The sequence below is a fragment of the Rhinopithecus roxellana genome, chromosome 7 (assembly GCF_007565055.1).
Source record: "Rhinopithecus roxellana isolate Shanxi Qingling chromosome 7, ASM756505v1, whole genome shotgun sequence".
Taxonomy (NCBI): domain Eukaryota; kingdom Metazoa; phylum Chordata; class Mammalia; order Primates; family Cercopithecidae; genus Rhinopithecus; species Rhinopithecus roxellana.
This window is the reverse complement of record NC_044555.1, coordinates 80,970,075-80,984,977: the sequence shown is the minus strand read 5'-3', so window position 1 is coordinate 80,984,977 and position 14,903 is coordinate 80,970,075. Positions and strand designations below refer to the sequence as shown.

General features: G+C 38.7%; 1 protein-coding gene across 3 annotated transcripts in view; it reads left to right on the top strand.

Moving 5' to 3' along the window:
- LOC104678079 (FERM and PDZ domain-containing protein 4) overlaps nt 1-5,198 on the top strand; it is a 120,787-nt gene extending 115,589 nt beyond the window's left edge. The window contains exon 15 of one of the 3 annotated variants that reach the window (XM_030934116.1): nt 1,205-5,198. In XM_030934116.1, coding sequence (XP_030789976.1) covers nt 1,205-2,529 — 1,325 coding nt within the window. In that variant the 3' untranslated portion in view covers nt 2,530-5,198. Of the gene's footprint in view, nt 1-1,199 lie in introns of all 3 variants that reach the window. The other 2 variants (XM_030934118.1, XM_030934117.1) reach the window with 2 other exon arrangements.
- The last annotated feature ends 9,705 nt before the right edge of the window (nt 5,199-14,903 follow it).

The following is a 14,903-nucleotide window of genomic DNA, read 5'->3' as shown; positions in this document are numbered from 1 at the left end:
GAGAGATTATTTGCCTTTCAGCAATCTTACTGATTCCTCCCTACTCTGTAAGACTGCCCTGTAGAGATGTTCTGAAGTGTCTGGCATACCCCAGTGTCAGGAAGATTTTGAGGTTATGCCTGATGAGCTGCTTTATTTTCCCCAAAATAATAAAGTGTAAACACACATAGAAACAAGAACACATCCACCTTCTGTATCCCACCTTCACTACTCCACCACTCAATGGTATGCATTCCCCTCACTGATCCACTTGGCTGGTCATTATATGGCAAAAGCAGATACTCTGTCATATTTTCATGTTTCAAATTATGTCATCAATAGTGTCTTTTTCATACAGGTCAATAGAAGTTAGTGAGATCTTATATTGGTCATTTTCCATTCCTGTTCTTTTAAGATTTTCTACTTTCTCAAAACCCACCACTGGCTTTACCTGCCTTGGAAAAGTTATCTGTGAATATTACCTAACTCATCACCCAACTGCATATTTACTTCTAAACTAAGTCACACTGTTTAATCCTTCATGATTATAAAGAACTTTCACCTGAGTTACCTCTTGCTTCTCACAAATATTCTGTGAGATGGGGATTATTTGCTTCACATGACAGCTTTTCTTAAACCAAAAAAAAACAAAAATGTTGAGCAACTGGCCCAAGGTCTCAACTTCAGACTTTGTACCAGGCAAACCTCATGCTATCCTCTTAAAAAGATTCACTTATTTAATTTGCATTAATTAAATTAGGCCACTTCTTTAAAAGAAAGAAAGGAAAGAAAGAAAGGAAAAGAAAATAAAGAAAGAAACTGATGCCAGGTTTAACTTAATTCCCTTGAAAGGAAACTTAATATCTTCAATATATTTGAATAATCTATACATAGTTGTTTTCTGTGTCTAAGCTTTGATGGGTAGATATTGGTAGCAAGGCAATTCATGAAATCCCTGAAAATGTTTGGGATTTCCAGACAATTTCAAATGAATCAGCAGTACCAGAAATAACAGGTTCCAGTATTTTCTTGATATTCATTAAAATGGAAATTTGTTATGAGATATCAAGAGGCAGCCTTTGGAAAGCAGGGTGACCTTAGCATACGGCAGCCCTTCCAGACTACATCCCTGAGAAATGACAGACATCATGTAGAGATGTAGTAAAAATGGCCTCCCAGGAGATGCTTAATGATTCTCTCTGTTTTTCTACTACCCCTAGTGTAGCTTTGACAGAGCCTGGGAAGGAGAGACGAGGAGGCATGCCTTCAGCTTGGTCTCAACATCCTGAAGCTGATCCCATCCTGCTACCATCAAACATTCACTCGGAATCAAAGGTGCCAATTCCAAATCAAGACCCTAATGATTTCTCCCAAGCAAATCAGGCATACGGAGAGGCTGTGAGCTGGCGGCCACCGGATCTGAGAGGGGGAAGCCTCAGGACACCCCCCAGCCAGAAGGCTCTGAGACATAGCAGCAGTGTCCTCTCCGGATCTGTCGATTTGGAGACCTTCCGAGAAAGAACCAAGGGTGCAGTCAGCTTAAAGTGTCCAGGCATCACAGAAGCACAGGAGGCCAGTTCTGAAAGGCGAGCAGAACTCCCCCTGGGGAGGAAGCTCACCAAAAGTTTTTCCCAAAGCTCGATGCACTTGAGCTCTGAGGGGAGGTTTCACAAAAGGTCCCCAGTGGCTCATAAAGACTCAAAGCTGTATAGGACATTACCCTTGCGGAAGCTGGAGGGCAGCAATTGGAGATGCCGGGGACCCTTCAGCTATTGCTTCCTGAACCGAGGGCAGGATGAAGATGGTGAGGAAGAGGAGGAGAGGGGAGAGGCCACTGTCCAGGTCGCTTGCCTCTATAGACCACAGATGACTCAAGCCATGCCAGAACCAAGCAGCCCATGTCTGGCTGTGGCGATTCAGAAGCAAGGAGGGGAGCTATCCAGAGGGTCAGTGCTGAAGGTCTGGGCAGAAGACCTGCGAGGCCCAGATGACTTGGACTTCAGCAACCTGGCTTTTGATGCCCGGATTGCAAGAATAAATGCCCTAAAGGAGAGCACATATGCAATGCCTGATGGGTTCCTTGCAGCCCAAAATGATGCCAATGAGCTGCTCTGTCTCGTCAGGGCAACAAAGGAGAAGAGAGAGGAATCACGCCCTGAAGCATACGACCTTACACTTTCTCAGTACAAGCAACTGTTATCCATTGAGTCCAGACAGTTGGGAAGTGCCTGTAGGAAAATGGCGATGGCTGAGAAAAGCCCGGAGGAGATGCTCCTAGCTATGACTTCCAGCTTTCAAGTACTCTGTTGCCTAACAGAAGCTTGCATGCGATTAGTTAAAGTCGTGAACTCAGAAACACAGCGGCAGGAAATTGTAGGGAAGATCGATGAAGTGGTCATAAATTACATTTGTCTACTGAAAGCTGCCGAAGCAGCCACTGGAAAGAACCCTGGGGACCCTAATATTGGATTCTCGGCGCGACACTCAACCACCATGGCCGCTCTCGTAAGCACACTGACACGTTCTCTCAAGAGGCTTTTAAACAAATAAATATGGAAGTCACGTCATAATCTACCTTTACAAAGCCATACATGAACTTTTATTTACTTTGTGTGTATGATGAACAGATGTCTCCTTTCTTCTCTCTGTATATTTTGTTATTTTATATAAAATAGGAGATAAAAGTCACATTGATGAAATGTTGAAATGTACTAATCAGATGTATTCTGTTTATATTATACATATATATACACGTAAAAGAAATATCCAAGAAAGTGATGACATTTGGCTATTTTTCATATAGTTAAAACTCCAGGTATATGATGTGAAATTTTAAATTCTACCATGTTAGAGCAAAACAATGAATCCTATCCCCTTTCTTTCCAAGTAGATACTTGGAGATCATATCATTCATATTTAGAAGTAAAACACAAAACAAAAAAAGAGAGAGAAAAGAAAAGAAATTACAATGTATATAAAACAGTACTTATGTTTTAAAATTATGATTTTTAAGCATTGGAAATAGCAAAAAGACATTTAAAATTCAAGAAGCTATTATGAATTACTAGAGACTATATCTGTAATAAATTAATTTTTTGCTCATAGTATTTGGTTACTGGATGCTTTCTTCCAAGAATCCCACATATTTAATTTGGGTTTTTGCTATTTGGGCTACAAATTGGTGGGGGTGGATTCTACTGTGTCAGCACAAATGCTCTTCACAGTGTTTCTAGCATTTAAAGAACTTCCCAGGGAGAAGAACAGAGGGGATGATGGGCAGTTTCCTAGGTAATACCTAGAGTTATAGAATATCTCATTACATAAAATGTATGGAATAATGCCAAAATTAATTATTTGATGGAAAGATCTGCTTTGACTAAATGTCAAAACTCTACAAACCAAAGACATTATCTTCCCCCCACCCCAACTCAACGATGAAACTTAAAATTCCCTTTAGAATGATGGGACATTTAGTAAAGTATTTGCAAACTTACAAAAAGGAACATTTAATGATCATCAAAATTAAGTATTGATTCAGTAATGTAGACCAGACCACACACCAGCACCTGTGAGTCTCATCTCAGATTACAGCTCTCAGCATAGGGCTTCATGCATCACCGCCTCTACAGAGGCTAAGGCTGCCAATCAAATTTGGAATTACAGCGTAGTACTGGGACAAAATCTCAAATCTTCGATGTTCCAGAAAATCGGGGAGAAATGGCTACTGTAACCATGGGAACCATGAGTAAATAGTTAAGTATTTATTAAATAAATACTTAATCTGGATTGGCTGATAAAAATATGAAATCTGAAAAAAAAAAAAAGAAAGAAATGGAAGTGGTATATTTGACCAGTTCAAGTGAAACCAATGGAATGCAAAGAACTTTCCAGGACTGTCACGCCTCTAAAAGTACCCTGCAGTCATAAAATAAAATCGATATGTATATATATATATTTCCTGGGTCATTCAGTGCTCAAGTTACATGCACTCCTACTTAGACAGGTGGCTCCTTAAGAATACGACGGGAGTACACCAGGTGCAAATATTTCTACTTTTGTAGCCTACTGAGAAGGAGGCATAACACAGTCCACAATTGCAATCTCTCTCTAGTCAGCCATTCCACAGGGACTCAACAACAAAAGCCACACGTGGTTATGGATGGCAGCGAAGAAAAGGAGTTTAGGCGTGTGTTATTATAAATAATGTTTAACTAAATAATAAAACATTATTTCATTACAATTATAATTATAAATATTGATGTTTTGATATTGAGAGATATTAGTGGTGTTTACTGTGGAAAATCTTAGTAAATATCATTCTGTGTACTAAAATCCTAACCTATTAATAGGATGTGTGCCCTATGTCAGACAGTGTGCTAAGCATATTAACTATATTATCTCATTTAATCATCACAACAATCTGCTGGTTTGGACACTATTCTCTCTGGAGGCAATATGGATGAGTTGTTACGGATATGGGGTTTGGGGTCAGAAACATCTTATTTAAATTTTGACTCTGCCATTTTCTAGCCCTTTCGTGTTGGGAAAGCTACTTTTTCTAGACTCAATTTCCTCATAATAAAATAAAGTCAATTATAAGATTGATTTCCATAGGGTTGTCATGATTTTTGAGTAAAAATGTGTATGTAAAGTTCTTACCACAATACCTGGCAGAGAGTAAGTATTCAATTAATGTTAGCTATTATTATCATCATAATCGTTGTGTTAAATATACTGCCCAAGATAATATGTGGGGGAATGTTTGTTTGTTTTATATGCATATTGTATCCTGACTGTGTGCAGAACACATTATGTGTATTGCATATATGTAAAAGAAGGGTACAAGGAAGTGACCATCCTTGTTCAAGTCACATATCTAGTTAGAACAACTTCCCAGTCCATTCAAGTTCTTTGAGAAGCCTCAGGGAAGTAGCTCTGGGTCCTTCTAATCAACCTCCCATAACTGCGCCAGTAAGTTTCTGTTTCTTATAAATAAACTCTTTGCTATTCAGAAAACTTCAAGGGGCCCCCACATTCACAAAGCATGGGGCTCCTAACCGGGGTCCAGGTCCATAGAGTGTAGGAAGAACATATTAGAACAATACTTGTGCTTATTTTTATCTAGCTTTTTTATGTTTGTGTATGTTTTATAATGGCATAATAGTACAATGGTACATGTATATAATTTTAAATAAATAAATAAATGAATGAATAAATAAGCATATGCCTGGTGCATGCATGTAACAATATTGTCGCAGGTAGGGTTGCATTCACTGAAATCTGGAGAGCACTGAACTAGAGGATAAACCTTCCTTATACTCACGGTTCTTTACATTTAGTCCCCAGTCTACTTTGCTAAGTTTATCTCCTACCATTTTTATTAATCTTTTAGCACAAATCTTTCAAACAAAAGTAGACACAATCATATGAATTCATGTGGACTCATTATGTACCGATTCATGTCTAATCTTATTTTCCGTATTTCTACCCACCTCCTCTCCCACTGTATGATTTAGAAGCAAGTCCCAGATATCATAGTGCTTAGCCCATGAATATTTCAGTAAGAATATCCTGTGAGAACTTTTAAACATAACCACAATGACATTTTTGCATTTTAAAAATTGGAAATTCCTTAATATTATCAAATAAACATTACAGAAATAAATGATGGAGAAAGTAAAAGTCCCCTATAAACCCAACCTCCAAAGATAACCATTGCCCACAATTTAGGGCCTCTTCGTTCCATCTCTTACTGTATTACATAGTAAAGTTATTTGTATTTTATTTGTTTATGAGCTTTGCTTTTGGCTCAGAGAGTTGTTCTGACCAGAGTTGCCCTTGTACCTGAGTGTCCATCCCAGCATATTTCACATAAGTGGGTTCATCAGAAGGGATATGATAGATGTGGAAAGACAGAGTGCTCAGATCAACAACTACACAGCATTAGCTTCAAGAAAAAAAAATCAAAAAATGATTGCAATTGCTCAGACATTAAAATTAACACAGATCCCACTAACCTTAAACTCAGCAGAAATTAGTCTAATCGCAAACGAAATTATTTTCCAGCAAAGAAAGCCTGAAATCACTAGCTATAGCAATACCACAATGGCTCAATTCCTTTTGCTATAAATTTTATCTTTCGTTATGATTTCTCTTAGGAAAGACAATCCTCATTTGTTTATGTTCTGCTTTCGTATAGTTCTAAATGCCAGTTATTAATTCTCTGAATGTTACTTCTGAGTGACCCAGGACAGTGCTCTAATTTATCCTGCCTGGATTATCCTTGATTTGGCAGTGGGGGGCGGGCTGTGTTTTCCTTTTGACTGGTTATCACCCTGCAAAATTGTGTGATTTTTGAAATGGAAAACAAATCACCTACGTTCAGGTAATTCATTATCTCTTCCAAACCTTTAGAAACCTTCATGGGGATCAAAATACATTAATATTGCCAGGCACAGTGGTGTTTGCCTGTAATCCCAGCTACTTGTGAGGCAACATAGAGAGACCTCGTTTCAAAAAAAAAAAAAGGAAAAAAAAAAGACTAAAAAAAGAAGGAAAAAGTTGCATCAATATTACATTGTCTCTAACCTGATTTTGTCTTTGCTTTGAAAGTGGTCAATTTTGATTTGTGTAGATAGTGGTGTGTGTGTGTGTGTGTGTATGTGTGTGTGTGTATGTGTGCGACTATGGGTCTGTAAAACTAGCTATCAGTTTGGTTTTATAGATTTCCATACTAGCTCTCCCTCTACCAATGCAAAAACTATGAAAAATAAATTTGTATGTAACATCCCAAATCTTCTTTTAAAGTCAGGTTGCAGCAATAGCTTTTCAGCTTTGATAGATCAAAGATTAAGAATCTCGCCTTTTGAACTGAATTTTTATTCATAACAATTTGAATATCATTAAATTGGATATTTTTTATTTATTCCACCTATACCCTGGCCTACCCATCTCACTTTTTAATTCCAAAGCCTATACATAGAAAATCCACAGAAGAACAATCTGTATCTCTATCAAATATTTGTTGCGACACAAAATAATGGAATGGCTTAAATCCTGCATCACTGAAAGAGATAGATAATATCCAAAGTAACTTACTGCACCATTCAACTTCAAATTAACCAGCTACCTTCCGTGAAACTGTCTATATTTATCATTGCATCTTAATTTTCTGTTACACATTAATTTCAGAGCACTGGGTTTTGGGGTCGTTTGTTTGGGGTTTTTAATTTTTTCATTCTTCGTGTTAATTCACATTTTCTACTCTAAAGTCTGGACCAAAATTCTGTGCCATTTGTGGTGTCATCATTCATCACTATAGGCAGAATTCACTTTGGTAGTGGATGTATGTGGGATTGGTGGAATTTAGCTTTCTTGGTAACCTCCAGCCATGTAATATTTCTGCTGTTTTCATTTTGATTAGTTCCCATTTCCTATCTTGCTTTTTCATTAATGATTTATAATTTCTTCCCACCTGCCACTTAAAGGAAGATGGATCTATTTTTTCACTCATCATTCACCAGCTATTATTAACTTCCTAATCTAGGCAGACATCGTCCTAAGTGCTACAGGTGGGTACGATGGTGAATATGACTGACATTGTCCCTGCCAAAGATGGAGCGCCCATTTAGAATTGGCAAACCTTTTTCATTCCTCAAGAAAGTAGAAGTTCAGAGTGAGTTAGCATTACAAGCAGCCTTCCTTTGCATGGTAGTGCAGGACTGGGAAAGTGACCATGCAAGGTGAAACTCTGCAAAGCAATCAATAATCAATGAGAAAAATTATACCTGCTCCATGACCTACAACAATTTTTGTCAAAACTTAAATACTCTCTTATTGTCAGTTATTAATGTATAGGGACATGAAAAAGTGCAGTACAATTGATATTTATTTAGTATACAATAATTTAAACTATTAGAAACCTTGAGAATTAAACTGAATCCTTTTTGTAAAAATTCATCAAGAGGAGTCTGAACAGTGCTTGCCTTCTTTTATTCATCGTATAGCTCAATGATATAGGTAAGCATCTTCTTCTATGCCTTTGGCAAATTGTCAAAGCTTCCAATATTTTATCATTTGTGTTTTTATTATTGTGAAATATCTCCAAGAGAGTTCCTTTCATGCGAAGTGGTTTTTTTTTTTTCCAGTGTCACTTTCTCTGAGACAGCTTCATCCTTTTCCTCAAAACTTCTCCCCTTATTTATGTTGATACATGTACCTTCACTGCATCTCTCTGGTGGCACATCTACAGTCTCAAATGAGGGCAACGTCATTCCTGCTGTCAGCTACTTCTTTGATGACTCCATTGATATCTTATTTTAATTTCACTTCCAGTGTTATCACTTTTGTTTCTTTGCTGCACTTTCATCCTTGTTGACCAGTTCTCTCTATCAATGCTCCAATTTTATTAAACATTACATGGCCTTATCACATGAGGGAAAGCAAAAGGAGGCAGCACAGCTACTTGCTTTGCTGTGTGTGCATGAGCTGAATAACAGACCAATCAGTGGCAGACTTGGAAAGAAGTAAGGCAATTGATTGCTGACCATGATGCACACCTTTTATTTGTGTAGTGATTTTTGGATTGAACAGTTAATGGCAAAATTTATGCTTTATGCAATTCAGTTAACATATCATGGTAACTGAAATTTAAACAATGTTGTTGGGGCCTGGTAGATTAGCAAAATCATAGTAACTGAAATGTATCCATATCAGTACCATGAATAATGAGGACTAAATGTATAGCATTCAGCACTGTTCAATAGAACTCTCTGCAATAACGGAAAGTGTCTAAATCTGTGATACTCAATATGATAGCAAATAGTTATATGTGGCTGCTGAGTATTCCCAATGTGGCCAGTATGACTAAGGAACCAAATTTTAAACTTTATGTAATTTAATTAATTGAATTTAAACATTCACATGTGGCTATTGCCTACTACATTGTACAGTGCAGTTCTAGTGGGCAAGCAGACAAAAAAGAGTGAAAAATAAACAGAATAATGACAGATTGCAGTAAGTTCTCGGAGGGAACATTATAGGCTTCTGAGGAAGAAATCACATATAAGTCAGGCATTTGCCTAGAATTTGGAGAAAGGAACCAACTCTGATCAGTTAGTACACGACACTCATTTCATATAGACGCTGCTGAAGAAATTTAAATGATACGTGCAATAGAGAGAGTTGCAGATAAAGACCTTCCTTCATTAGACCATAAGCTTGACTTAGCCAAATCCATTTTTTTGGCCCCAAGTCCTAGGTGGAAAGACAACTGAGCACCTCCTTAAAAATTAAAACATACACACACATACATAGACTCAAATACACTCACTTGTTCTTAGCCTTTGGATGTCTTACATGATGATATGTGATTTGCATGGATAATTATTTCTTCCCCAAGATTTGAAAATCTGCTGTAAAATGTTGGCTACACATTAGCTTGTGAATTGTTGACAAAGATATTGGAGAGTGTGAAGTGTGGTGGCAAATACTGACCTAACAGCCAACATAGCGGTTGTTTCCTAAAACATGTCCTTTCCAACACAGTCTGAGCTCACACCAGCCCTCAGCTCAGAGCCTAAGCTTTCCTCTGCTTTTTCTCCCATCTTTCTACCTATTCCTGGTCCCAATTTCCTTCTTGGTTGGGTTTCAAGGCTATTCCCAAGTCCTTTCAGATGTGGCCCAACATGTTCTGCAGCCTAAAATATAAATACTGTATAGGGTAGAAAGGAATAAAAGAAGAGGTGAGGCTCACAGTTTTAGGAAAGCCAATTTAAATTTAGTATGCACTATTCATTATTTCTTCCCTCTGTCTTCTTTCCCCTCCTTGTCTTCCCTGACACTCCCCCGACGCCACCTCTCTGTATTAGTTTCCTAATGCTTCATGACAAATTAACACAAATGTAGTGACTTACAACAACAAGCATTTATTATCTCATAGTTTCCATGGGTCAGAAGTCTGGGCACAGCCTAACTGGCTCAGAAAGGTTGCAGTCAAGGTTTCAGCTGGCCTGCATTCTCAACTGAAGGCTTCACTGGGTGCAAGTCTGCTTCCAAGCTCATTCAGATTGTTGAAGTAACCCATTTTCTTAAGGGTGTATGACTGAAGTCCTGGTGTTTTACCAGCTGGAGACTAGAGGCTACCCTCAGGTCATGGAAGCTGCTGACAATTCCTTGCCACAGGGGCACCTTTAACATGGCTGCTTATTTTATCAAGCCTATAAGGAGAATCCATGTCCTCAGGGAGGGCCCAGTACCTCCTTTAAGGATTTTCACCTGATCAAGTCAGGTCCCCTTAGAATAATCTCCCTCTTGATTACCTAAAAATTAACCTATTGGGACCTTAAGTGCCATTTCCAAAATTACTTCATCTTTGCCATATGCTATTGGCTAGAAGCAATAGCTTCCTGCCCACACACCAGGGGAGAGGATTGTACAGGGCATGAACACCAAGCGGCAGGAATCGTGGGGGCCACCTTAGGGTCTGTCCTCCATGCCCGCCAAGGCTCTCACCTGAGCTACAGACCCAACAGATCACATATCACATATTCCTCTGGATAGATGAAACAGTATAATTTGAAATACCGACTTGAAAGGTTTTCAGGACCCACAGCCCTAATGTGAGTTATTAAAGGCCATATGGGAAATCTTCAGCCTTCCCTGTCCTGGCCCAGGTCCCTTCTCTAGATATATTTATGTATTAACATGCCAAGTTGCTCTGGTGATGGAAACTCCAATAATTATGATGTACTGACCTGTGCAGGTCAGGATTTTATTAGTGCTATGTCCATAGGCGAGCTTCTTGTGACAATGGGACATTTTTCATTGCACTCATTTTAGTCAAGTTATGACTTCAGGATCAGGTTATATAGAATAATTCAACTAGCAGATGAATTATTAAATATGCTGAACTTTAACCAGCATAACCACACCTTTCTCAAGTATTGATGGGGCAGGAGAATGAGGTCGGCTCAAGTCACTTGCTCCTAAGTTATTCATCTGGAAGCAGAGCCCATGTATTCAAGTTCAACTCCCCAGCATGCCCCATTTGGAACTCCTCGCCAGAGTACCCTGAAAGGATGCTATTCCCTCCATGTGGGCTCCAGCAAAGATAAGTATGGAACAGGACTCATTTCTTTCTAGATTCCATGACCCTTTATTCTCTTCATTTTCCAAAGCTATATAAAGCTATATTGTTGAACAAGTGCTGGCAAAGATGTGGAGAAAAGCAAACCCTTGTACATTGTTGGTGGGAATGTAAATCAGTACAACCGCTATGGAGAACAGTTTGGAGGTTCTCCAAAAAACTAAAAATAGAGCTACCATATAATCCAGCAATCCTATTGCTGGTTATATACCCAAGAGATCCGCACTCTCATGTTTGTTGCAGCTCTGTTCACATTAGCCAAGATTTGGAAGTAACCCAAGTGTTCATCAACAGATGAATGGATAAAAAAAATGTGATGCTTATATACAATGGAGTACTATTCAGCCATAAAAAAGAATGAGATCCTATCATTTGCAACAACATGAACAGAACTGAAGATCGTTATGTTAAGTGAAATAAGTCAGGCACAGAAAGACAAACATCACATATTCTCACTTTTTTGTGGAATCTAAAAATCAAAACGATTTAACTCATGGAAATAGAGAGTAGAAGGATGATTACCAGAGGCTGGGAAGGGTAGTGGGGGGGTCTGAGAGGGATGTGGGGGTGGTAAATGGGTACAGAAGAATAGAAAGAATGAACAAGACCTACTATTTTATAGCACAACAGGACAACTATAGTCAATAACAATTTTATTGTACTTTTAAAAATAACTAAAAGAGATAATTGGATTGTTTGTAACTCAAAGGATAAATGCTTGAGGGGCTGGATACCCCATTCTCCATGATGTGATTATTCTGCCTTGCATACCTGTATCATAACATCTCATGTACCCCATGAATATATACACCTACTATGTATCCATAGAAGTTAAAAAATAAAAACATTTTTAAAAGCTATTTTGTTGAATCAGACTTACTGAAATACTCCTTTAGTGCTCCCTCGATTTCTGAGAAAGGTGCAACAAGGCAAACACACACACACACAGGTGCATATGATGTAAATAAATGTAGCATATCACATCACCCAGAAATACGTACAGGGACCAGATGTGGCTTTCCTGCCTCCAGGCTACCTTTGCCTCCAACTCCTACGAATCCAGTCTCCAGTTTGTTGTCAGTATGATTATAATGACACTAATAATAATAATAGCTAATGTTTATTTAGGCATAATGTGCCAGGTATTGTGCTAAATCATCTTCATGCACAATTATTGCATCTATTTCTTAGAACAACTGATGCGAAATTACTACTATCTTCCCAATTTTTAAGAAAGGAAACCGAGGTTAAAGACTCCAAAGAACTTGCCCAAAATCATGGATGCTAGTCAGAATCAAGATTCAAACACGTGAATTGCAATTTTATTCAATAGTCCTTAGCCACGTAGCTAGTATGACTGTTTCTAGTCAGAGAAATGCTAGCATATTTTTTTTTAATTAATTTCCACCAAAGAACGTACAACAAAAAGCAACCATCTTCTATCCCAAACTTCCACCCTCAGTTCCAGTTCCGAGGGACAACCTGTTTCATCAGTTTCTGGGTTTAGATTTTCTACTGGTTTTCTCCTTAGTTCTAGATAATCTAAATTCTTGACTTACTAAATTTGGATGATATTATGGACTATCCCCTTGAAAGATAGAGAATTGACTTACTTATGTCACCCTCACCTTACCTTCTCCTCCCCTAACCTATGTTTGACAGGGGTATTATTAAGTTCTATTCATGGTTACTTATTTAGCTTTAAATGTTATAATTACATCTCTGCTTCTTGTTCAATAATCTTTAGACAGTCTCCTTGACTCCCCAACTATGTGAAACGAAGCTCTTTGCGCCCCCAGTCTTGATTCCTCTCTACACCCCCCCAGCTTCTTCATTTCCACCTTCTATCTTAGGCCTTCAGTACCTTTGCATTTACATAATTTACATTGCTATTTAAAATAATGTTCTCCATGGTGTTTAGGGATTAAACCTCTGTAAAGCACTGCAGACTGGAGAAACAGCATGGTGAACTGGTTTCTCAAAACCATAAAGTTATCCAGAGCTGTTCTAGAGCATGAAACAAAAAACCCTACGCATGGAAGGAAAGAAGAAAGATAGAGTTTACTGGGAATTCATTCTATCTTAAGTCAGTGGTCCATAAAGTGTAGCTCCTGAACCAACAGCATCAGCGTCACCTAGAAACTTACTAGAAATGCAAATTCCTGGGCTCCACCCGACCTACTGAATCAGACACTCTGGGGTGCAGTACAGCAACCTGTGATTTAACAAGTCTTCCAGGTGATTCTAATGCATGCTCAAGTTTGAGAATCACTGTGTTAAATAATTAACAACTGTTTGTTAATTATTGTTAACAAATGTAAGGTACAATTTAACAATGACTCTTTGCTGCACTAAATCTTACCTTGTAAAGGAAACTACTTAAAACATGCACATGCATTTAAAACTTTGTAAAAATTGAAATCTGCACTGAGATGGTGATTGATATTTCCAAAAGAGATGACTATAGGTTGCTTTCATTTTTAAGAGAGATCTCACCAGACTGAACTTTCAGTATCATGAAACATAAAGGAAAGAGGTTTCATAAGACAAAAAAAAGTAGACTGAGCGCAATTTGAACTGCATTTAACCTGGAGAAGTTCTTTATATGCCAAAGCAAGGCAATTTTCTACCCCATATTTGCCTAACAAAAGTTCAATGTGATTGCCTCACAGAGACCCTTTAATGTTGATTCCTCCGTAAAGGGCAGGTTTGTTTTACTGTTTCTTCCCTGTCAAGTTAGGTACATTTCCATTTCTCTAGCCAAAATAAAGTCTTTTAGGAGTTGATTTCGGTTGGATCTACAATCAACTTTTTTTTAAATTTGAGACGGAGTCTCGCTTTGTCGCCCAAGCTGGAGTGCAGTGGCGCGATTTCGGTTCACTGCAAGCTCCGCCTCCCGGGTTCACGCCATTCTCCTGCCTCAGCCTCCCCCAGTAGCTGGGACTACGGGCGCCCTCCACCGCGCCCGGCTAATTGGATCCACAATTGTCAATCCAATAATCATCGTTTGTATTATAATTATTATTGTGCTAAGATTATTCCTTTTCTATACACCTTATATCTTGGCCGCCATGTCACTTAAAAGAGTGTTCACAAAAGCAAAATAAAATTGATGCTCTGGCCGGGCGCAGTGGCTCACTCCTGTAATCCCAGCACTTTGGGAGGCCGAGGCGAGTGGATCACCTGAGGTCAGAAGTTCAAGACCAGCCTGACCAACACAGAAAAACCCTGTCTCTACTAAAAAATACAAAAAAATTAGCCGGGCGTGGTGGCGTATGCTTGTAGTTTCAGCTACTCGGGAGGCTGAGGCAGGAGAATTGTTTGAACCCGGGAGGCAGAGGTTGCAGTGAGCCGAGATAGCTCCACTGCACTCCAGCCTAAGCAACAAGAGCAAAACTCCGTCTCAAAAAAAAAAAAAGAAGAAGAAGAAAAAGAAAAGAAAAAAGGAAAAAAAAAATGGATGCTCTTACCCTAAAGATGAGGCCTGGGCTTTTCCATCGCACCGTGTTCTCAAAAAAGCAGCACTTCTTATATGGTGACCGGCTTCTAAGACAGAAAGAAAATCAGGCAGAAGCTGCAAGGCTTCTTATGACCTAGACTAGAAAGTCACTCAGTGACTTTCTATTAGTCAGCTGAGTCACCAGACCAGACTCAAGAACAGGAGAACTTAATTCCACCTCCTGATTGGAAGACTGATTTTAAAAAGCTGCAACCATCTTTAACTGGTCACAGGTGCTTCCACCAAAGCCTCAACTTGATCCAGCATCTCAATTGTATT